General features: G+C 32.2%; 1 protein-coding gene across 1 annotated transcript; it reads right to left on the reverse strand.

Moving 5' to 3' along the window:
- Nucleotides 1–6,434: 6,434 nt before the first annotated feature.
- LOC133834867 (dehydrin) lies at nucleotides 6,435–7,190 on the reverse strand. Its single transcript, NM_001427138.1, has one exon. It carries the CDS (start codon nucleotides 7,093–7,095, stop codon nucleotides 6,502–6,504), a length of 594 nt encoding a protein of 197 aa, NP_001414067.1. The 5' UTR covers nucleotides 7,096–7,190; the 3' UTR covers nucleotides 6,435–6,501.
- Nucleotides 7,191–26,501: the final 19,311 nt, after the last annotated feature.

Raw genomic sequence — 26,501 nt, forward strand, 5'->3', positions numbered from 1 at the left:
GTACTTTCATATTCTATCATAACTAAGTTCATCTTAACATTCTTTAATTATTCTTACTTAGTTGAATAATTGCACAAATAAAAATCTTAACATCTTACCATTTATTTGTTCATTTGTACATCGCATCCGCAACTTCATATGAGCATGGGTGTACTCAAGAAAGAGTTATCTACCAATAAAATATGCTAAAAAATACTAAATGGTGCCCCATCGACTATTTTACTTTAATCGTTACACATGGCACCCAAATTTTTCGAGGTTACCATATCTACCTCCTCATTATATGTTTAATCATTATATTCATATACCACCTAATTGTACAATCTTGAAATTATTAATCATCATCTTATTTCATTATTCTACTACATAGATACATAATTATGAACCAAATAATATTAATCTTTAACTTGATTTATTTCTTTCATAACTGTTTGTTATGCTTGATATTCCTATACTATATAATTATATACTTCAAAATTTTGATTCATTATTCTACTACATAGATACATAATTATGAACCAAATAATATTTACCTTTAACTTGATTTATTTCTTTTATAACTATTGGTCATACTTGATATTCCTATAAATAATTATACTTCAAAATTATGATGCACATTACTTACTTATTACTTACTTAACACACATATGATTAACATGATTCATACACTTTTATTACGACATATAATATATTCATGAACAATGTTTATGTACATATATTATAATAAAGTACTAGCAAATTAGTACACACTCATAATCAATTATCATATTATTTCTATCTTAATAAATACTTCCTTTAAAGTGACTATTGTTTAAAGTTTTTCAGACGAATTAAAGAATATAATAATATTGTTATAAAATATTTTATTTTTATTAAATTAGTATTATTAATATGTTGTAAGTAATATGCAAGTAATAATTAAATAACACAACTAAAAAATAACTATTATTTCTATATTAAAAAGTAAGAATATTTTTCCACTCTAAAACATCAATCATTTTGAAAGTGAGGAGTACTAATCTACTAAAAATTTAGTGAATTTCATTGGTTACTTATATACTAATAATTATCCTATTAACATAGAGAAATAGGTATTTAGTATAATTATTCATATTCTATAGGGTAATGATTGTATTCATACACACTTTCAAATTTTTACTTGTTCATAACCTTCATTATGTACCAATGTTAAAAAAATAGAACAACACAACTACCTAACTTGTAACTAAAGTTTATATACCCATTATCAATGGAGTTTAGCCTCAATTTCTATTTATAAATTAATTGAGTCTAATTGTTAATGGTATAAAAATTAATATATATATATATATATATATATATATATATATATATATATATATATATATATATATATATATATATGGAAAGTTAAGAGTGGGCCCATGCCTCCCACCATAATTTTAATAATAGTAATAATAATAATAATATATTTATATATTAAATATGATAAAAATTAGGAAGAAGTATCTCTCATAGGTCCCCACTTAATTAATAAATATTGAATAATTTAATTTCTCACACATATTATTCCATTAAATGTAATAATTTGGTACACTCTTTTTTTTATGATAAATTATTAGTTTCATATATTAAATAAAATAAATACATAAAATAAAATAAAAATTACTCTTCATTTCCTTTTTCTATTAATTTGTTTTATTCTTTTCAAGCACAAACAAACCACTTTTATATTCTTTTTCTTTCGGTACAAAGTGCTTCTACTTATTAGTTTCTTCTGCATTATTAATCTTTTAAAAAATATTTATTTTAAATTAAATATATATATATATATATATATATATATATATATATATATATATATATATATATATATATATATATATATATATATATATATATATATATATATATATATATATATATATATATATATATATATATATATATATATATATATATATATATATATATATATATATATATATATATAATACTACAACAACATCGATGCATAAATTAACTCGAAAGTTAAACTCAAAGTTTAGTTTGTTAAATTTTATTGGCCTTCCATTCCATTGATGTATAAAAATAAATATTGATTGAATGATATCTTAACGAAAATTGAAATATCTATATTTTGAATTCCATTGATGTATAAAAATAAATATTTGTTGAATGATATCTTAAAGAATATTGGAGTATCTATATTATGATGAATAGATATTAGACAATATATGAGAGGTGTACCTAAATAATATACGGAAGAAATATTTCGTTGATGCTATTACTGAAGCTGAATTGAAAACAAAATTCTTAAAACCATTTGATGACAATCATTTGGTAAAGTTCATTGGCATGAAAAGGAAGTACAATCCAGGTTATGCCAAGGCTTTCTACTGCAATTTGGAACCACTTCTGCAGGTCTTGAGAATAGATTCAAGAATATGGTTGTCAAGTTTGACTATTCGACAAATACTTTGGTTTGTCATATGGCAATTCTAATATGTCTAATGCAAAGGAATATGATTATGACAAAGTTTCGTTTATTTTATCTATCTCCAAATCTGTTTGTGAGTACATGGAGATGTCAAATTAAAGGATTAGTATGATTAAGTTTGATATGAAGTTGTTGCATTGGATTGTTGTGAAGATCCTTGCTATGAAACCAACTAATTCAAGCAGGACTGATAACGATGATTTCTTCTTGACGTGGAGTCTCACTCATAAAAACAACAATAATTGGGTTAGGTTCATTAGTGATAGGATGATCCACTTCAGGAATAATCCCAAGAGACATATCTTCTTTTCATCTTTTGTTCAAATGATACTTCAGCTGAATGGTATTGAGCCCAAAGATGAAGAGCTCATTGAATCTCCTAAGACTCTTGACTATGGTGTTGTTGCTAAGATGAGATACTACAAAGATATAAATGGTGATTACTATTATCTTAAGGACTCGGGTAGACAGATTTATGATGACGAGATTGTTGAGCATGTGAAAGAAGCTACTGAGATGACTGGTCCATATGTTGTCGATGTTGGTGTTGCCTCTTCTACATCACCTGATGTGAAGACACTCACTGATAGCATGCTTCAGAAATTACTTGCAGATAATCAAGTCAGAGAAGATCGGATCATGACACGCATTGATGTGTTTGCCATGTTAGTGAGGAGAGTAGATTCATGATGGAAACTGAGTTAAATGCTGAGGTAAAGGAAGAGATTCAAGCTTTGGAAGGACGTCTGGTTACTCAAACTAAAGCATTGAAGAGATTGATTTATTATCTCAATAGTAACGATCTCATCTTTCATCACGACACTAATGCAGCAAGCATTCCAGTTTCAGAAGACACTGTTGTTGCACCTCCCCCACCTTCTTCTAATTTATTTTTTTATGCTCTTTCATGATATCATTTTACATGCATCTCCTTTAGCATTTTAATTTATTATTTTGGTTTGAACAATTATGTTATGATTTGTTAATCGCATTTTGATTGTTGGATAACTTTGTTGTATCAAGTAGATGTCATGATTTTAATTCACGTTATTTTGGTATCTCTGATATTCATTTTGTTGTTATCTTTATCTTGTAAACTTTTTCAAATTGCGTATTTGCGTTATCTCTTATATGTGATTTGTATGGTTTGTGTTTATGTTTCACTAAGTATGACATCTTGAATATTGGCTTCTGCGCTAGCTTGGATTAATGTGTGCGTTTTTTTATCTGGTTCTCTCCTTTTTTATATTTGACAAAGGAGGAGAAATTGCTAAGATATTGTCCATATTTACATGCATTAAGTGTTTAAAGGAAGTATTATATGATAGTCATTAGATTGACTATGTTCCATCAATTTTTAAATATCGCTTTGGATTAATTCATTAACAATAATTTCATAGATTTCCCAAATATCAAAAGAGTGAGGCTGAAAGCACATAGTATCATTTGGTATCGTTTACATGCTTTAAGTATCAATTTGTGTTTTGATGTTTTACAGTTTGATTATTGTTCATTGTGTATTTGTAATTTGTATATTATTTCAATTCATATGTGTGATTGTACTATTCTTTCCATTTGACTGTAATCGCTCCGGCTACTAAATTATACCACTGAGAACCTTCTACATTTCATGATTATATTCATCTGATCCTTGTTAGTGATTCCTTTTTTGAGCCTATAAAAATTACTATTTTATCATTTTCACATGAGTAGCTTGAGTCGCAAGTTATAACATTTGAATTTGGATAAAATGGTATTTGACTCGAATTACGTTTTATATTTGATTTGAATCACTCACTTGTTGAAAATTGGAGCATCATTCTGAATCAAATGATTCGGATAAAAAATGAACATGATTCTAATCATAACCTCATTTGATTAGAATCAAGTGAAAATAATGATTTGGATCATTAGCTTTACAAAGCGCCCTTTTTGGGATTGTCCAGATTGATTCGAATCACAAATCCTTCTTGATTCGAAAACCTCAAAAAGTCCAATTTTTCATCACTTATTTAAATCATTGTTTCTTATGGTGAAAGTAACAATTGTGGGAAACCTATGATGATCCATAGAGACAAAAATTATGATTTTTGTCTTCTCTTCTTAGTGTGTTAATATTTACACCATTCTTCCCTCTTTTTCTCCAAACACCAACCTTATGATATTGAACTCATGTCAATTCTTTAATTTTTTGTTACATTTTATTTTGTGCAATTTAATTGTTGTTCTTGTGTGAATTTGAGAATGAGTTGATCAATCTTGTTGAAAATTGATTAAGCTCTTGATAATAAATCAAGAACCAAGACCCATTCATCTATAAATTTGATTGAACCTTGTGTGTGTTCATCATTAATCAAAATTGAATTGCTTGACAAATAACTCGTAATGTTAGTAGTTGTTGAGATTATCTGGCACTGTTCACCATTTTCATTCTTAGTCCTTTTCCTTGTTTATGTTGGCTCTGCTAAAGATTGAGTTTTAGAGAGCCTAATGATACATTAGGGTATCTAATATATTTTTGTGTAATTGTTTTTTATTATAATCGGTGCATGTATTGTTTCTTGAATGCAGTTTGCCATTGAGTTGTTATCTATCAAGATGAGAGTTTTCAGTGTACTCCACGGAAGACTTTGTTAAGATCAAGTATCTACGGTATGTGAGATGGAGTAACAAGTTGTCCTTCTTTAGTGACTTTGGAGAAAGATTACTTGCAGACAAAGTTGAAAGTTGTCAAATATACGCTCAGTTAATGAAAATCGCTCAGACAAGAAATCAATGAGATCAGGGATATCGCCACACACAAATACTTGGCGCAGGTTAATATGGATAACGAGGTTATTGGATCAAGATCTTGAGTGATCTTGTATTTTTGTTAGCAGTTTAGTGTTTGTATCATCAAAAAGAATTATCACGTGATAGTTTTTTGTAATCAAAATACTATAAACATTTTATCATAGTGAATAACCGTAATTATGTTTCGATGGCATTACTCATTGAAGAGTGCGTGTAGACAAAGCAAGGACGAATGTCGAAGCACTATCTATCTATGTGTATCTTTTCTTTTCATATCCTTTTACTTTATAAGGATTCATTCATTCATATTTGATGTTGAATATTTATAAGACTGCATTGATAGTATTGTATATAGGTTAGATCGCGCTTATAGCGATTTAATAAGACTGCATTGATAGTATTGTATATAGGTTAGATCGCGCTTATAGCGATTTAATGTATAAGTTTAAGTCGATGGTGTATCAATCTTAAAGAATCATCATGAAATCAAAATTATGCATTGTTAAGAACATTTAAATAATATATTTTTAAATCGTTTTGTTTAAAACGACTTTGGTTGTCATGTTATATACCATTTCATATGACTTAATTCATTGAGATATTTCCAAGATCTAATTTAATTTTGATGAAGAGGGTGTTGTTGGAGTTGAACAAGCATATTTTCAACTCCGAACGGCAGCTGATAACTTCTTGAAGTCAAAAAACTTGATGTACCTTACATCTCTGAGATAAATTAGATAACATCTCAGAGATAAATTAGATAATCTAGTTTAAAAGATAATTAGATAATCTAGTTTAAAAGGAGAACTGCCTCTAATTAAAAAGTATGTAAGCATTCTTATATTCTAATAAATGAAGTCACTTACACACATACTATTACATTCATGCAACATAATAAGTTTAAAGTGTGTCGTTGTAAGTCCTACTAGAATTATTTGAAAATGACCTGTATGTATGTTGAAGAACTATGGTATCAAGTGATAGTGTTACTCATGCACTTCATCTATTGAAAGTTTTCTAGTGATAGTATTATATTCTAAGAAATCAAAATTGTTTTAAAACAACCACTATTTAATTGTATCTATATATCCACTATTATAGACCACCTCATATATATCTTTTACACGGCATTATAAAATACATTACAACTGAAACAAACTACTCAAACAAAAGTTTTATTTATTATTGATCATATGCATATATCTATAGATATTAATCATGATGATGATCTAGTGTCCAGTACATCCTCCAGTACCAGGAAGCTTCTCCTTAATCTTATCCATAATCCCTTTCTTCTCTCCATGATCAACACGATGCTCCTCTCTCACATACTCTTGACCGGTGTTTCCAATTCCACCACCACTAGCTCCGTAACCAGTTGATCCATACCCTGCTCCATCCGTATTGGTTCTTGATTGTTCAGTACCAGGAATCTTTTCTTTAATCTTGTCCATAACCCCTTTCTTATCTCCATGATGATCCTCTCTCACATACTCATTGGTTCCACTTCCACCGTACCCTGTTCCTGTACCATAACCACTTCCAGTGTTGGTGTTTCCATACTCAGGATTGGTTCCATAACCACCCACACCACCTGTGTGGGTCCCATACCCTGTAGTTTGATCAACTCCGCGATGTTGTTGACCATGACCATGGCCATGATCAGTAGCACCACCGGTAGTTCCAAAATGCTGTCTACCGGCTTCACCGGTGAACCCACCGCCACTAATAGGGTTGCCATATTGATCAACTTGGTTCACTGGGTTTCCATATTCATCGGTCATACCTGTTTGAGCACCATATTGGTTTTGATACTGAGACATTGTTATTGTTATTCTTCACAAACAAACTAAATAAAACAAGGTGAAGTTTTTGGTTTTTTCTTTTTTCAAGATTGTTGCTGTTGTGTAAGAGGTTTGTTTTGTGATTTTGATAAAATGAAACGTGATGTTTTTATAGGCAAATGGATGTACTGGATTTGAAAAAAAAAATCTAAGATTATGTCGGTAACTACAGTGTTTGACACGTGGTGACTTAGAGTCGCCGCGTACAGGGACACCTGTTTATGGAAAACTGAAGTGATTATGACTCATAGATGACATGTGCGGTGTGTATGGGCATATGGATAAGGCTTGAATTGCACTACTAGTTTTTTACTACTTTCTTTTTCTAGCTTCAAGCACCATGTCGGTCTCAAAAATTTGAGACAATTTATTAGTAAAGTACATCACAATGAGTATATTCTGTAAAAATTAAAATACGACGGAGTAAACATAACGAGTGATTATGTAAAAAAGTAAAACTCAAGGGAATAAACATAATCGAAGGTGTAAACTTAAGGTTTTGTCTATCTTTTAAATAAGTGAGTGATGGATAAAATAAAGTGTCAGAAATATTAGAAGGTGTTGGGTTAAAATCATAACCATCTCAAAAAAAAAAATAGAGAAAAAACAAGCATGTTCAGAGATTTGAATTAATTTTTTCATCCCTTATAATACAATTTTAATAGTTTTTTACACTAACAAAAAGTATAGCGATCATGTTTAATCACTACTGAAAATAATAAAATGGCAAAGTTCTGATTTCTCTCTCTTTCTAATAAATCTCTCGAGATTTTTAAGGTTTTCCTTTTTTTTTCCCTTTTGATGCATCCATGTTAGACCTCTATGTGAGTTTCTTATGTCGCCATTCTCTTTCTGCCCTAGCCTTATGTGATATTGTTGATTATGAGATCTTTGTCGAAGAGATTTAATACGAAGGTTAGTGTTATTAAAGAAGCACAAGTTGCTTCCATAATAAAAGTTGATTAGTTATGTTATACCCTAATTTTTAGTCCTAAGATCCTACATATCATTTGCATCCTTGCATACAAACAAGATCACATCTTTGTCCTCTCCCTCTCATCTTTGGGGTTATCTTTTGCAGGGATCACCAAACACCTCTTTGTTGGTGTTTTACCTCTATGTTTATATGTTCATTGCTTATCTAACCACTAATCAAAATAGTAAAAAATATGTCTTGTTTTCTTTGAGTTTATTGTGCAAGGTATGACTTTTCATCAAGAGCATCAAGCATGGTTCCTCGGCTATGGTTGTTTGATTCCTCAAGTCAAAGTGTGTTCAACCATTAATTCTCAAGGGGCTTATCTCTCAAAACATGATCTCTAACGTTCTCAAACATCTTTCAATCTCATTTTGATCAAGAGTATCTCAAAGTCTTGTTGCTTATTTCTCAAGAAAAAGTTAAAGGTTCATGTGTTTATTTCCATGTCTTCTTCAACAAGTTCCCTTAAACTTTGAGCAATTTAATCAAAAGACATTCAAGGAAGCCTTATTTTGAGTTCATGTGATCATTCATGTACCTTGAAATGTAAGAAAAGTCCAAGTACACAAGTTTATTCTAAGAGGTTTGACCAAAAAGTCAACATTTAAAGTCAAAGTTCAAAGAATCAAAACTCCTTCAATCCTCAATATTTTTGAATGCTTCTTTTTTCATATGACTCTTCTCTATATCCTCTACAACTTCTCTGTACATGACAAGAGTCAATTATGATTGGAGGGTCATCAAAAGTTTGAAGACATTATAGGTCATTTATGAACTTAGTGAAATTTGACCAATTTTCAAGTGACTTTTTCTCAACTTTCAAGATTCATAACTTCTTCAATTTTCAACATTTGAGACTGTTTCTTTTTGCACAATATCATTTGTGATTCCCTCTACAAGTTTGCTTCAAGGATCAAAGTCAAATTATGCTTGGAAGACCATGGAATTCTTTGAGACATTATAGGTCATTTTCAGCCATTTGGGACTTAGAATTTTCCAAGTTGCATTACCAGATTTTTGTGCCAACTTCAACATGCCATAACTTTGTGCTCAAGCATCCAAGTGCAACATTTCTTGACACATTATGATCTTTGATATGATGTTAACAAATTGCAAGAAGAATGAGATCAAAAAGCCTCATAAGTAAGATGCCCCATTGAGTTAAATATGGTGACTTGGAAGTAAAGAAATCATCATGATCAGAATTTTAAACTTCACTAATTCTAAATTACAAGCCAATTTACCACGCGTTTTGGATCTAAACATGATTAATCAAGTCTCCAGAAGTTAAATGACTCATAAAACGCATGATTTGGCTTAATTTTGATGGTTTTACAGGTCACATTTTTCTCACATCATGAGCAAATTCATTTTGCACGAATTGAGTTATTGTGTTTTGATTTCTAGCTTGTTTCAATTCAATTTCTTGATTCTATTAGCACCTTAGGTCTCCTCTAAAACTTTTCCAATAATTTCCAAGCTCTAAGACCTTCTGAAGTGCCCTGACTAGATCAAGCTTCTTCAACCTCTAATCATCATTTGGACAAGGTAGTTCTGAGCATCATTTGAACACAAACAAGTTACCACGATGTATTCCTTCACTATATGATGTTTTCCCCTAACTTATCTGGTGTTGATTGATGATGTTCATCATTTAATTTTACTTTTCGTGACTTGCATGTTGCTGAAACTTCTCTGAAATTCTCCATGCTCAGTTTAGATAAATGAATTTTGAGCATGAGGTTGAATTTGTGATGAGGAGACGATCATATTGGTGGTAGTCTCATGTTTTTACTTTGCCAAACAATGAAGCTCCTATGAGGGATCACCAGAGAAGATGGCCGGAGTTATTTCAAGTCATCTAAGTTGGCTATCCGCATTGGCATTTTGAAATATTTTGATTGGTCCATTTTGAATGTGATTCCATATTTTATTCTGGCTATTTTCCACCGTGTGTCTTATCCTGATAGTTGTTGGATCTGCCACGTCAATTAATGAGGCCGGATCCAACGCCTTTGGTTTTATTATGTTTTTATTTCTTTTTCTTTTTCATTTTAAACTGCATTTTCTTTAAAAATTCATAGAGAATTCATTTCTCATCTAAAAAATCCTAAAATAATTTCTAAAATTTTATTTTATTTTTCCATATTTTATTTTCTTGAATTTCCTCTTTTTTCCTTTGTTTTAATTGGTTTAAAAATATTTTTATGCATTTAAAATCCAAAAAAAATTATTTTATGTTTCTTATTTTATCTCCAACTTCCATAATTTTATTGGAAATTTATCTGATGTTTTGAAGAGCTATATGGATTCTCTTTTATTTCCCTTTTAAATTCATTTTAAAAATATTTTTGATGCATTTTATTTTATTTTCTTGCATTTTATGCTTGTTTGACTTTTGTTGACTTCTCTTGGCCTTGGATCTTAGTTGATTTGATCAAAGGTCCCATCAAACTCAATGAATCTTGGGTGTTGATGGGGTGAAGACCCTAATCCACCAAGATGGATGATTGATTTTGATGATGACTTGATCAATTCTTTGATCCAATTTGGGTTTGGTTTCTCTTGTCTTCTTCTTTTTCATCTCTTCCTATTCCTTTTTTTCTTTTGATTAATTGGATGGTTTGTGTCCATCTTGTTCATGATGTGTGGATTGGTACTTGATGAACTTTCATCATTTCAAATCTACATTCTAATTGATCATGGATCATTTAAGGTACTTTGGATTGATGCATAAATTTGTCCTAAGTATCATGAAGTATTGATTGATGTAATGGACCACTCTCCTAGCTTTTGTGCTTGATTCATCCTCTCTTTTTTTGTGGCATAACTTTAGGAGAATGATTTACATATAATTTCTCTAGCTTGTATTAACACAAATACTGTTATTGTTTGGCCTCAGATAGTTTTGACTTCTATATAAGTCTAATTTCGGTTGCTTAACATAGCGCTAAATTTGTCCTGAATCGGAAAGTAAGTCATTTTTATAAGTGAGATTGTAAGTCTCCTACTCCCCATGGTATTGTATGAAAAATATTGTTTCCTTTTCACCTAAGAGAGCTAGTGGCATACTTGTTGATTTTATCCAAGTTGGAGCCTTTCTCATGGTGATGTAGAGGTCCATATATTCATACTTGTGGATGAATAGTTGAGTGTTCTCCCAAAAATGACAAATTGTCTTTTTATTTTTGATTACTAACATAACTTAATAACATATTATTGTATTAACTTTACTTTAATATCATTTATCTTATGCTCTTTACTTTATGCTTTTATTTTAGCGCCTCATATCATATTGTTTGTGCTTATGCTATTTGCTCTTTGTGCACTTGGACATTTATTTATGTTTATGATCTTTTTTCCTTTGTCCATTTGGACCTCTTTTTCTTTTAAAGACATTAATAAAGGGAAAAAACCTAAAGATTGGTTCTCTTGACTCATGGACTTGAGGTTACTATCATTGACATCGTTGTAGAGTTATGAACTTAGAACTAAGATCTTGACCCTTGCTTTGGGAGTTTGTGATTTGAGACCTTGGGATTCATCTGGTACCTTTGACTTTGGGCTTCTTTTGAAGACTTGGCTTGGATACTTTGGTCTCATATGACACATGGATTATGCTTTGCTTATTTGACTTGCTTGAGGCTCAATCCAAATGAGGTCATTATTGCTTGACTCATGTCATAAAGCTTATTATGTCTTGGTTAGATCTTTCCTCCCTAACTATTACTTTATATTCTAGGATAGTCTCTTCATCTCCTCCCCTTCTTTGATTTTCAAAATCTTCTCTCTTTTTTCAAAAACCTTTTTGTTTTCAAACTTGAACCACTTTCTCAATAAACCTTGACTTTTGTCAAGTGATTTTCAAAATCTTTTCTTAATAAATGCTAATACATCTTAAGCATATTCAAACCAATTTCAAAAGATTTAAAAAAAATACATAACTCATTCAAATTATTTTGTGCAATTTTTCTTTTAAATTTTTTTCTCAAAGTTTAGACATGAGTCATTTCCATAGTTGAGATATAATTATCCTATCCCCATAGTATTGACGATACAACTTTTCTACCTAAAAGAGCTAGTGGCATACTTGTTGATCTTTATCTAAATTGGAGTCTTTCTCCATGGTGATGCAAAGCTCTCATACTTATGGCTGGCTAGTTGAGTGTTCTCCTTAAAATGAAAAAACATCTTTTCATTAAAAATGAATCAAACAAACATCTTTGTTATTTTTACCATGAACTATGAGGTTTTGATCATCCACTTCACTTTGTTGGTAAGTAGGCACGAGGCTTAGGAAGTCTTGGCAAACACAAAAATTATAAAAAAAACATTTCTCTTCTCATCTCCCAAATTTCTTGCAAATGATACCTTTTTTTAAGCCAAAATGCACAGATTTTCAAAGAGGTTCCTTAGAGTACTATAGATGTTTAGGGTACTAGTATCTTCCCTTTGCATAATAACCCATGGACCTTTATCTTTGTTGTTATTAGTTTTATTTTAGAACTTCTTTGGATTTTTTTTGTTCTTTTTCCCTTTCCTATGGAAATAATAAAAGCGTGATGGTGACTCTTGCTTTGTTAGTTAAGTTAATAAAAAAATTACCGATACAAGTTGTTTGGCTCCTTGTTATCTTTTGAGATGGCCATTAATAATAAATAAAAAATAAAAACAAATGAGTGGTGTTTAAAGAAATTATATGTTTGATCATGAAGACCATGTATCTAATGGCACCAATGAAAATATTCTTGAATCTATTTCTACCCTTGCAAAACAATTTAGCAATTTAAGAGAAGATTTGACAAAAGACATGGGCGCGATGTTTCTTCCAATGGAAAATAAATTAACAGCAAACTCCAATAAGTGGTAACTTTCAATGTAGAGGTGGAGATGGTAAAATACAAAAACCTAGCTATCGTAACAGATCCAAAGGAATTTAATATCGTGAATTCAACATTATACTCAAGTTGATGTAAGAAAACAAAGAAAAATCTACAATGCTGCATTTTTGGATGATGAATCTGAAGAAGAAAGTGAATATGAATAGACAAGTAGTGTTGTGTCATTTACTACTCGCATCAAAGAGAATTCAAATCTTGAGTTACTTATGGATAATGAGCCTATAAGTGATGAAGATGAGTTATATGATGACATCCTATATAAATTCTTTATTTAAAATGTGTAAAATAATATGAGGTGAATGAGAAACACAAGGAACAAATTAAAACTCTTCTTCAAAACAAAACAAAACTCATGCTTACTGTTGCTAAGTTGAAGTTGAAGTTGGACGTCTCAATTCAGAACTTGAAGGAATGACCGAATATGGGCGTATGTTGAATTCTGGAGTTGATAGCCTTTATGTTATTTTTAGTATTTGTAACCATCTTAAAAACATATAAGAACTTGGATATACTGATGGTACATCCACCCCTAAAGACTACGTTTTTCTCTCATACTTAGAAAGTGGAAACCAAAATGTATCGTAAAAATTTTCAATAGTGAGCTGCATATTATTACCAATATACTAATGTCCTAGCTCAACCTCATGTCAATAGACCTCACTGGACGTGTCATGATTGTACTCGACATAGTCATATTTGTCTTTACTGTTATAGATTGTATGGGAGAAATATTCATCAAAACCAATTCTATCCACGACAGAGTATAAGGTCTCACCTCGTCTTCAACAATTTGGGCATATCAAGCCTAAGTAACAAATCAACATTGCTTCCACATCTCTCAGTGTTTCATCTAGATAATACTGCTATTTTGACAACGGTTGTTCTAACCACATGATTGGTTAACTAAGCTATATTAGGAATATCAAGACCTAGTCCAATCGTTGGTAATGGTTAATTGGACTATCCTGACATTTTCTGTCTTAATCATGTTTTGTTAGTTGATGGTATTACCGTTAATATCATATGTATTATCTAAATTTGTGATCAGGAATTACATGTCAATTTTAATATAGAAGAATGCATTATAACAGACAAATAACACATTCAACTCATGAAGGGTGATAGATCCATTGAAAATTGTTACATGTGGTCACCCTCTGTTGACAATCGACTTCAATCCTACTTAATTTCTAAAATTGAATAAATTAAGATGTGACACGGAAAGCTTGGTTATCTAGATCTAAGAAGTTCGAGGAAGATTGTTACTCAAAAGGGAGAACAATTTGGAAAGATAATTCACATTCAAAGCGACCATTGTAGAGAATTTGAGAACTCCAATTTCTCATTCTGCTACATTGCTGAAAGGATTTCTCATGAGTTATGTGCCTCTATCGCACCTCATTAGAACATGATTTTTAAGAGGAAGAGTCGTACCTTATAAGAAATGACAAGATTTATGATTCATGCCAAACACCTTCCATATCATTTTTGGGATGAATAAATTATTATTATTGTCATATTAACAATTGAGTAACAATCGCCTGATAACTATTGTCACTCATTATGAAGTATGGATGGGGATGAAGTCCAACGTGAAATATATTCATGTGTTTAGAAGTACATGTTATATTCTTATTGATCATGAATAGAGAATGGAATTTGATCCAAAGAGCAATGGAATGATTTTTCTTAGTTATTCATATAACAATAGGGTCTATTAGATATTTAACAACTATACAAAGTTAATGATAAAGGTCATAAATGTTATTTTAATGATGAGCAATCTGAAGCTATTATTAACGAATATGAATATTGTGGTCTCATTTGACAAAATTTCAAGAAAGATGTTCCAGACAATGTTGAGAACAACTTACATACTACTAAATAGTATGGAGATTCAAATGATGATAATATTGTTTTTGAAAGAAATGAATCTTTTTCAAAAGTAAATAAGAACCATAGGAAATCTGGATGAAGAAGTCATTACATGAAAAAAAGAGTCTGTTAACTACAAAGAGATGACAAAGAATATGTGTTTTATCTCTAAAATTGAATTCAAGAATGTGAAAAAACCCTTCGGTGATGAGTTATAAATCAGTGTTATGTAGGAAAATCATGTTTGGTTTGAGATAAATGAAGTTTTGGAGCTTGTTCATAGACCTAGTTCTACAAATGTCATTGACACTAAATGGAATTACAAGAATAAGTTTGATGAGAATGAATATGTTACTAGAAATAAAGCTCGTCTCGTGGCTCGAGAATACACTCATATCCAATGGGTTGATTTCAATGGGACATTTCTCTCGTTGCTTGCCTTGAAATTATCTGATTATTAATAGGCTTGTCTCGTCTACTTCGATTTAAACTCTATCAGATGAATATAAAAAGTGTCTTCCATAATGAATACTTGAACGAGGAAGTATATGTTAAGAATCCTAAGAGATTTTTTTTATCCATTTCTTCCCAACCATATCAATGAACTTAGAAAAGCTCTCTATGACCTCAAACAATCTTCTAGAGCTTGGTACGAGAGATTCACACAAAAAATTCTATGAATGATTATGTTTGTTGTGGGGTTGACAAGAATTTATTTATGAAAAAGAATGATGCAAGCAATATTTTGATAGATTATATATATATATATATATATATATATATATATATATATATATATATATATATATATATATATATATATATATATATATATTGATGATCTGTGTTCGGAGAGATGTCATGCAATATGGTGGATCATTTTATTCAATAAATGAAGGTTGAATTTGAAATGAACATGGTTGTTGAGCTTACCTGATCTTCGGGTTCCAAGTGAAACAAATGGAATATGGTATTTTTATTTCTCAAAGTAAATAAGCCAAAAACATCGTGAAGAAATTTGACTTAGAGTATTCTTGACAGAAACGCACAACTGCTTCCGCTGATGTCAAGTTGTCAAAGGATGAATAAGGAGTCTTTGTTGATCAAAGTCTTTAGATAAGTATGATCAGTAGATTTTTGTTTCTCGTGAGAAGTCGCTCTAATATTACCTTCTCGGTGGGAGTATTGCTCGGTATCAAGGCAATCCAAAGGTTAGCCATCTCACTTAAGTCAAATGTATTACCAAATAAATAAATGGAACATATGACAATGATATTTTGTATTATTTTGATACAATTTTATTACTCCTTTTGAATTGGATGCATTTTGCAAAACAACAACATGGAGAAGTGTTTAAGTTTTCTCAACTACTTTAAGATGATTTTCTGATGTAGAAGAAACACATGTTAAACGCGATGTCACAATATATGAGTACAACATACGGGTCTTGGTTAACATGTCAAATTGTTGTATTTTGAGATGAATTTTCTATTGAAGGTTTAGTTAGATTTTGTTGCTTTTATTTAGCAATATGATTATATGATTTGTTGGACAACTGTAAAGATCAAATCAAATTTAAATTTGAACTAAATTTGAATTTGAAACAAACAAAATCATATCTTTCTATTAGAGATATTTATAGAATAAATCATATACACCAGATTATGCAAAGATTTTGGACGAAATTAAATCAAAGATCTAAGGAGAAAAATCCATAACACTTTTGCTATATAAGGAGCTCAAAACCTACATTAGAAAGCAAGCAATACATTGAAGATATTATAGTGATAGGATTTATTTGAGTCTTTGTTATTGTTGTATGTACACCATAATATTTTAGTAACTTGGCATAGTTGATTAGTCTTAGTTGAGTTGTAATATTCAATATGTTTTATTAAAATTGTAAACATCAATTACGGGTTGTGTCATTGAGAAAAAAGTGAATAAATTTTCATATTTAGAGGGAGATCTTATATAGAAATTCATTAGCATTAAGAAAAGGTTTTGAATAACATAAAATTTGTTGGTTCTTGTAAGACTAAATGTACTAATTCAAAATAGTGGATTTCCTTTTTTAGATAGTTTGCACCAAATTAAGTTATCAATCTCTTATATTTTTATTGTCTTCCTTATTGTATTTTGTATTACGGTGTTTCTAGTTTAATTTATTGGACTAATTGTTCCAACATTGTATCCAATATTTGTCCATAATGTCACACCCCAAATTTCTCTCCTCCTAATTCATTTTGTGCTCATTTATCTATATTTATTCATCTTGTTCATATCATTACACAAAGACCTTTTCATTTAGTCATTGTGTATCATGGCATATTCACTAAGGTTAGCTTTCCATTTAGGATTTGTGGCCGTTTTTTCTTCTTTTCCCTCTTTGTTTGAATAATTAAATCATTTAAAAATTCATGCATACATCCATCATTGTTTTCTTTCCAAAAATAGTGTATTTCCCGTAAACTACAAGGTGGGATCCTGAGCCCAGAAACAACATTCTTCGAATAATTTTCAAATTATATCAAAGTATGAGATCATTGCATTTCAAAGTTTCTATTTATCCTTGTAAGTGTGAATTCTTTTACATATTTCGTTTTGGAAACAAGGCCTAAACATGCATCATTTTATTATGATATTTTTTTGTTACATTAGAAAAGTTCAAAAAAAAGGGAGTTACAAATTTGACATTTTTTCTACATAATTTTGATTCATGTATATTTTCACTTTTAAAACAATTACAAGTTCAATCCTAATATCATACACCTAAATTTGAGACCTAATTTATCTTCAAGCCTCCTTTTGGTTCAAAGATTACTCCAAATTATTCCATGACTATGACCCTCTTGTTCTTGAATCCATTTTCAATATACTTATATTCTTCACATCCAAGCAACCCATGCCATATCATGCTACCTCAAGCCACATCATTTTGCATTCAGTATTAAGTTATCCTTGTGCCAACCATGTTTTATTGTTATAACAAAAGAAACAAATTCCAAATCAGTTCAAAGTTGGTACAAAAGTTTTGAACAAATATAAAGCGAAAGCAGTAATAGGAGACAAAATATCACAAGTTTGGTTACAACATCATGAAAATATAACTCATTAGTGAAATTTGGTTTTATATCAAAATGAAAAAACCATATTTGTCTCTTTAAAAGGTTAAGATGAATCATTACCAAATTGACTTATCTCACAACAAACATGGTAGCGGTCCCAATTTCATAAAATTGCAAAAATCTTCAGACAAAAAATTGATTCCTCTACTCTTTTTCTATTTCATTCAACTCATGCCATTCAAATTTATAATTTTCTTCACTATAAATGGGGGCATTAAGCAGAACAAGGGAGAGAGTATATCAACTGGAGAACAAAAGAAACCTAAGCATTCATTGTCATACTGATACAAAGAGCATTCATATAAAAAATCATGAAAAATATACGCGAACAACCAAATGTTCACACAACACAGTGAATAAAGAAAATTTCAGCCACAACAAAAAGCCACTGTAAAGCTATCTCCATACACTTACAGTTCAAAAAAAAAATCAAAGCTAGCCATACAAAACCAGAACCTGTATTAGCAGAAGTTGAGAGGAAATCTTGAATCCGAACGAACACCTTCAAAACACCATAGAGGAGAGGACGGATGTTAAGGACATATACATGAGGCATTTTTTTATGATTTTTCTTCTGAGGTAAAAAAACCCGCTTTTTTGTATTGATGGTTTAATTGTTAATTTTTGTTTCCTCTCGTATTTCCATGCTTGTTCATAAATGTGCATCTTCGTCTTTGTGTCTAAAGTATGTCTAGATCCATTTGTAAGGTGTATTTGAATCTTGTTTCTATGTAAGGAATAGAGGTTTCGGTTTGTTTTGTTTGAAAGAGATTTTTTCAGAATAATGATGTAAGATGAAGGAGAGAGAAAGTGAGAGTAAGCATTTGCTTCGGTCATCTTGGTTCGTGAAAGTAGAGGATTCGATTGAGAGAGGGAAAGAGATTTGGATCGTATTTTTTCTGAAAAATGGGGGGCGGTCAGGTAGCTTGTTCTCTTTAGGGTTTTTGTTTCCATTTTTCGTGCTGCAAAGCTGAGTCGGGACTGGAGGGTCTCACCCACTCCTTGACCTGTGCGCCCAACTGGGTTGTTGGTGTTGGGCTTCCATGCCCTTCACCCCATTATAAACTTGTTTACTGTGGAAATTGGTAAACAACCGTTGGTCCTCCCTAGGCCTTAAAACTAAGGGTTACTTGCAGGATCGACCAGTTGATCCTAAGACATGTGCTAGTGTGACAGTGTGACTTATTCAATTCGACAGATAATTCGCTTTGTGAGAAACGGCTCCTGACAAAGTATTGAACAAACACAGGTTTTTTCCACACGAAATGATAATGATGCTATAGCCTATAGGTGACTCGTGACCGATAGCACTACAACATTCAAAAGACGTACATAACGAACACGCTTTTGGTGAATTCTATTATCGTAATAGAATCAGTGTCGACAACGTAGATGATAACGTAAAGTGATAACTCAAAAGTAAATGAAATTAAAATAAAGTGTTCAACGGGAACAATTGAAAAATAAGGAAGTTGCATTGAAATAAATATGGTGATTCACGTACATAGCACTCTTAAAAACTCTTGCTTCCTCGCGCTGGGAATGAGAAGTTTTTTACAAGTGATTTTGGTACAAAGTGAACACCCCGAGCCCTTTGTGGGATCTCCTATTTATAATAAACTAAAGAAACTTCCTACAGGAAAAAACTTCTAAAAAATAACAGACGTCGTGCCACACGATCTACAAACTGCTCCATACACGATCTACAAACTACTCCATATTCTGGCGCTTATTTTTCTTATAAATTTTCAATTTCAAACTTCTCCCGCCCAGGTATTTAGGTCGACCCTGTCTCCTATGTGTTTGACACGACCAAGGATTCCTTAAGTCCCAATCTTCATTTTAGTCGACATAATGGGTTTCGACCAAACATTATTCTGTTGCCAGTTTCATCTCCCGGTGACTTATGTTTTTCTCAGCTTCTTCTTATCTTAGGCACGTCTTTCTTTCAAACCACCCCTTGGTGGGGTATAAACCTTCAATTCATAAGGCACTTTCATTGATTACGCCTTCAACATGCCTTATAGATTTCTTGTGGTAACAAAATGCCCCCCAGAGATGTCATTTTCAAATATCGATTTTTTGTGAGATAATGACATCTTTGAGATGTCGACTTGTTCTTGACCGCTTCCACTTCTACTTAATGGTACACCTGTTTGTTCCACACTGCTGACTGTAAGACCCCAATTTTGACCCTAAGATCCCTCATGGCATCATAACATTGCATTTACATTGCCTCAAGGATCATAAGCATCTTGGCTCCTTACCTTTAGGGTGGGATCTCTTGTGAGTTGGTTTGAGATCACCAAGCATGCTTGAATTGTATATTATTGCTTTTCTCATTTTATTTACTAACCAAAAGTACAAAAATATGTCACTAACCTCTCTTGTTTGTGGTTTGAGCAGTCACAAGGTCTAAAAGCTTCTAGGAGATCCTATGTGCATTGATAGGGCCAATTGAAGATGAAAGCAAGCATGGTATTGGTTCCCAAAGCTATCATCCATCAAATATGCCTCCCAAGTATCTCAATTCATCATTTTGATCAAAGCAAATCAAGGGTTTTGAGGCTTGTTTCCCAAGGAAACCCTAATTCATCTGTTCATCAACTGTGCCTTGCTCATGAAGCAATCTCAACCCATGGTCAAATGCAATCAAGGGAAGTTCTTTCATTCATCATTTCATGCATATTTGAACTTAATTAAGTGTCCTCAATCATTGATTCATCAAGATATGAGGCATGGACTTGAGAAGTTGATCAGTCAATTCATCTGACTATTTTGAAATACACTGAGACCTAACTTTTTATGTGTTTGTCAAATGAAGATGATCCCAAGAGCAAAAATGTTCTTAAGAACCATATGAACAACTTTCATGTTCATCAAAAATTGATTTGAAGCTTGGAAGTTGGGATCAAATGCATTGGAAAGCTTAAGATGTCTACTTCAAATGTTATGTTGAGCAAAGTTTCAAAATCTCAAAAGAAATACATGTGATAATGCAAAACATTATAGGTCACTTTGGACCAAATGCATTGAAATGTAAAAAAGTCCAACTTCAAGTGCCCGTAACGTCTTCATCAAAAATCCAAATGATGTAAAATTTAAGTCCAAATTGATTGCCTTGAAAAGATCTACAACTTTGATGTTGAAGATTTTGTCATTTGGAACTTGCATCATTGAGACAGAAGGGCTTGAACTTTGGCCAATTTTGAAAATCACACATGTGCATGTTTTGCACCCTACACTTCATGGCCAATTTTCATAAATTTCCAAGGCCCAAATGGAGTTTTGATCAACATAAAAAATGATCCTTATGCAATAAGCTTTCCAACCATTACTCATGAGGTGGTGTTTCTATTTTTGACATAGCATTTTCGAAGGCTTGAGCATAATGGTGCAATTTTGGAAAATCATTTAATTTGCATTGCATGAGCTATTACCATCCAATCTGCACGACCAATTTACTTTCATCATGCATCAGCTACCAAATCCAGTTGGAATTGGGCCCTCCATGCGCCTGTACAGGCCCATGCATAGAGGCCTTTTCCATTCATGCAAGCTTGTGATCATGCACTCCAGCCATGCCTTGCCTATAAATGCAATGCATAGCTTCATAAATTCTCAACCTGAAGGCGCCACAAATGCTGCTAAACTGAAATCACAACCCTCACTAAAGGAACTAGCTCACTTTTCTTCAAAATTTTCAGATCTGAACTTTGGTTTCCTCGATCAATTTTCAGATCTTAAAGTTCCTAAACCTTCTTCTCCTTGATCTATAGTGTGAACTGTAAGCAATAGCACCAAGGAATTGTGACTCCAAGCCCTGCAAATCAGAGGTTTACCTCAACTGTTATTTTCTTCGAATCTACTTGTATAGTGCTTATTTCTCATTGTTGTTGTGTGATCTGAAGTCCTCTGCATAGAGGCAACATTATTGTGCTTTCAATTTTCAAAAATCATGAAGTTCATATGAACACCACAGATCTTCCACTTCTGATTTCTCTCAATATAGAGATCCGGAATGGATTTGGTTGGTACAGGGGTGATGTACATCACCCCAACTCTCGATTGATGCCTAGACCGTGTCTTTTGGTTACCATTTGAATCTCTGTAAATTTGGACTTGGCCGGAGCTTGGCCGGAGAAGACGGTGGCGCTGGCCACCATTTGGTCTCCAGATTTGATCTGGATCGTCCATTCCCTTTTCCAGATGCAATCTCACACGTCCAACCTTATGACTTTATTAATGGCATGGTGTATTTCATTTGATTCACGCATATGGTGAACGCGCGCTTCTTAGCCGTGTGATGATCCACGTCAATTAATGAAGCTTCATCAAGCGGTCCACGTTTTTCCTTATTTTCTAATTTCTAATTTTAATTCTTTTATTTCTTTTAATTCCATTTCTTTTTAAAAAATCATATCTCTCTCATTATTGGTCCAAAAAATATGAGACCAATTTCATTTTTCTCCTTTTAATTTCTACTTTCTAAAAATGATTTTTAACTTTTTTTTATTTTAGCATTTGATATTTTTTAGTAATTTTCTCTTTTCTGGTTATTTTTAATTCATTTAAAATAGTTTTTGATATCCAAAAAATACAAAAATATTTTTCCAACCCCTTTGAATGATGATAGATATATGAAAAATATTCTCATCAATTTATTAATTGATTTGAGATTTATTTGAGATTTTAGTTCAATTAGGTTATTTTAATGCATTTTTAATTGATTTAAAATAGTTTCTGACTTCTAAAAATGCTGGAACTTTTTGTCAAACTTTGTTTGACCTTGTTGAACTTGTGATAATTCACTTGGACTTTTCAAAGTTAATTTAAAGTGAGTTTGAAGTTTGACCTTTCTTTATTATTTTAATTCAAGTTTTATTTTAATATTAAAAAATGCCAAAAATATTTTATTTGTTTCTCGACTTCTAATCTTCATCTTGCTTCTGTTTTCTATTGTTTGACCTTGATCTTCTTTATCTTTGGTCAATGCTTGTTGATTATCTCATTCCATTTCCATTAATGCATTTTAATTCTTCATCATCATCTTCTTCTTCTTCTTCTTCTTTTCTTTTTTGATCAATGAGTTAAAGATTGGTGGTTAGTATTGATACATGGAGGTTGAATCTTCCTTGATTCAAATCTAATTCATCTTGATCATGGATCAAGTGAATGGCTTTGCATTAAGGATAGGTTGCTTCCTAAATCATGCAAAGAACCTAAATTAATACAAGATCATTTCTCATCTTCTTTTTGGCATGGCAAGTTGTTGGAGTTTGATTCACTAATCAAAATCTCTAACTTGTGTTGTTGCCTACATTATTATTGACCGGCCTCAGATAGTTGTGACTTCTATATACGTCCAATTACGATTGCTTAACATAGCGCTAAATTGCCTTATGGCACACTAACTCTAACATTAACCTTTAACCATTAACCATTAACATTTAATTCTTGCTCTTTACATTTATGCAATTTACTATTCTTGTACATATTATTCATTTGCTTTTTCCTTTGCTCATTTGAGCACATGTTTATGTTAATGCTATTTGCCTTTTGCTCATTTGAGCACATAATTGTGTATATATTATTGTGCTTGTGTTTTGTTTTGATCATTGTGGACAAAATGCAAAAAATGGACAAATGGACTTAGTTTCTAGGACATTCCCTATGCAAAATTGGAGAAAAGGACCTTAATGTTGAAGATGGATTAGAAAGACCAAATCTCTAAACTCACTTTTGTCCATTCTTGATTTGCTTCATAGAACTTTTGATGTTGTGTGCTTTTGTGCTAGGGAATCCTATCTGAGCCAAATGGAAGAACCATTGCCATGTTCATCCAAAGTGAAGGATACAAGAGCCATTGGGGATCTTCTAAGAGCTTGCATGATTATGTTGGTTGCTTGAGCTTACACTTATTTTTCTTGCATATTCCAAAGGATGGAAGCTACTTGGATCATCAATATGATCTCAAGAGAGGAACTCCATTTGTGGTCTTGCTTCTTATCCTTCATCTCTTGTATGATTAGGACTTTAGTTATTCTTCTTCTTCCCTCCACTCTAACCCAAGCCAAAACTTTTGTGTAAACATTAACATTTCTTTTAAACATTAGAAACCTAAGCCTTATGCTTTTGATTTTCAAACTTTCTTTTCATAACACTTATTTTGAATTGAATCTTTAAGTCAACTTTGGCCATACATTGTAAATACTTTTCATTGGTAAATATAGCTCATTCAAATACTTTTGTGGTTTCAATGGCCACTTTCTTAATCAAAAACTTTTTCATAACCTTTAGCTATTAGGTTTGAGTTATCCTTGAGGTAGATGTAATACTCACCTATATCCTTAGTGATGGACAATGAGTCTTCCATGCTTATTATAGGGTTAACCCCTCACTAGCATGTTGAAGCTATCCTCACATGGTGGATTTGTGGTTTTAGGTTGAGTTTTCTCCCTTGGATAACAAAAGACCTTAAGGCTTTTGGACCAATCAATTCACCAACTTGTTTTGAGATTTTTACCCCGAACTACGAGGTTTTGATCCTAATCTTCTTTAAGATGGTACGTAGGCAATGGGTTTATCAATACAAACACAAAATTGTAAATAACTTGTATATTCTCTTCTCATCTCTTCAATCATGTTTGCACAAATAAAATTTCACAAAATACCAACCTTACAACAAAAGTGTGAAAAGGGCTCCCTAGGAGTACCTAAGATGTTTTGGGTGCTTAAAACCTTCCCATTGCATAACCAACCCCCTTACCCCGATCTCTGACATTTTTACTAGTTTTTAATTCGATAAAACTCTTAGGTTTTTGTTTGATTTCTAACCATTCCTTTGGATAAATAGAAGTGCGGTGGCGACTCGACTTGTATGGTTTACCTTGGATTTAGTCAATATCTCTAATGGTAACGAATACCCCGCTACAGAAAAGTGGCGACTCTGCTGGGGATCATTTGCCTAGTAGGTTTTGCCTACTTTTCATATTTTGTTGTATTGTATTGTATATTTTTCTTGTGACCTATTTTTGTGCAATTTGGGATTACTGTATTGTATGTAATGATTGAATTGCTTGAATATTAATTCCTTGTATGCTTGGTGATCTTTGTGAGATGAGTTCTATACCCGAACTCGAGTGCACTTAGGATAGGAGAATGGCATAGTCTTGTTGACTTGTGTGGAGTTATTCCTTAGCAAGTTGACTTGCAAGCCCATTCACTTGGTGGAGGTCATGTTGGGATCAATAATGTCACACATGTAGTTGTGGTTAGACATTACTCTTTCCAATATAGACCTTAGAAGCCAAGGACCTTAGTTTACCAATCCCATCTTGGCCTATTCTTAGGACGTAGTGCGAAAGTCGTTCAAGTGTAAGATTTGATACGATTGTTACGCGATACTACACTCATAAGAGTCTCTCTTGAGAATATTTTTGGAATACGAGTAGTCGCTTATCCGATAATATCCGAAAGATGGGATGATGACTATGGGAACCTCTTGTAGAACATGTTTGGCAGGTTTATACCCTAGTACACTCCCTTTGGGTGGTTCTTAACCGAGACTCCATGCTCGTGACTTGCAACAAACCCTTGATTCGTGGTTGATCCGTTCTTGTGTATCCTTAATATCAATGGAACTTAGGTGTTGATAAGGTGTAAACCATAATCCACCAAAATGGATGATTGATATTAAGGATGACTTAATCCATCCCATGACCTTTGTTTGGTGTGCTTTGCTTGATCCTTGAGTGTGATTGTTGCATCCATGCATTCATGCACCCATTTGCATCCATATCATCAACAATGAGAAAATTTTCAAGAAACTGAAGAGGTCTATTTGCAAATTTTCAGACATGGAAAGACAAAGAAGGAATACGAAGAAGTACAGTTTCAAAAAACCCGACTTGAAAGAGCTAAGGAATTTGACATCCTATGTATTAGATCCCTTAGGTATTAAGGCTCGTTATGGGAAGCTTCTGTCTGTTCTGACTACTCAAGTGGACGAAGGATTGATAAGTGTATTGGTGCAATTTTATGATCCCTTGTACCGTTGCTTCACATTTCCGGATTTTCAGCTTTTGCCCACGCTTGAGGAGTATGCCTACCTTTTGGGTATACCTATTCTAGACCAGTTGTCATTCAGTGGCTTAGAGAGTGTTCCTACTTCTCAAGAGATAGTTGATCTGTTGCATATAGATGAATCTCTGGTTGGTGCTCATATGACTACCAAAGGTGGAATTCAAGGTCTCCCTTCTGAGTTCCTCATTGCTCAAGCTATTATGTATGGGAAGGCCATGAGCGAGGACGCCTTTGAGGCCATATTTGTACTTCTCATCTATGGGCTAGTGTTATTCCCCAACATCGACAAGTTTGTGGATGTGAACGCTATTAGGATTTTCTCTACTCTTAATCCTGTTCCTACTTTGTTGGGTGACACTTACTTTTCTTTGCATATGAGGAATGCAAAGGGTGGTGGTACCATTGTGTGTTGTTTGC

This window comes from Lathyrus oleraceus, chromosome 1, assembly GCF_024323335.1.
Source record: "Lathyrus oleraceus cultivar Zhongwan6 chromosome 1, CAAS_Psat_ZW6_1.0, whole genome shotgun sequence".
Lineage (NCBI taxonomy): Eukaryota > Viridiplantae > Streptophyta > Magnoliopsida > Fabales > Fabaceae > Lathyrus > Lathyrus oleraceus.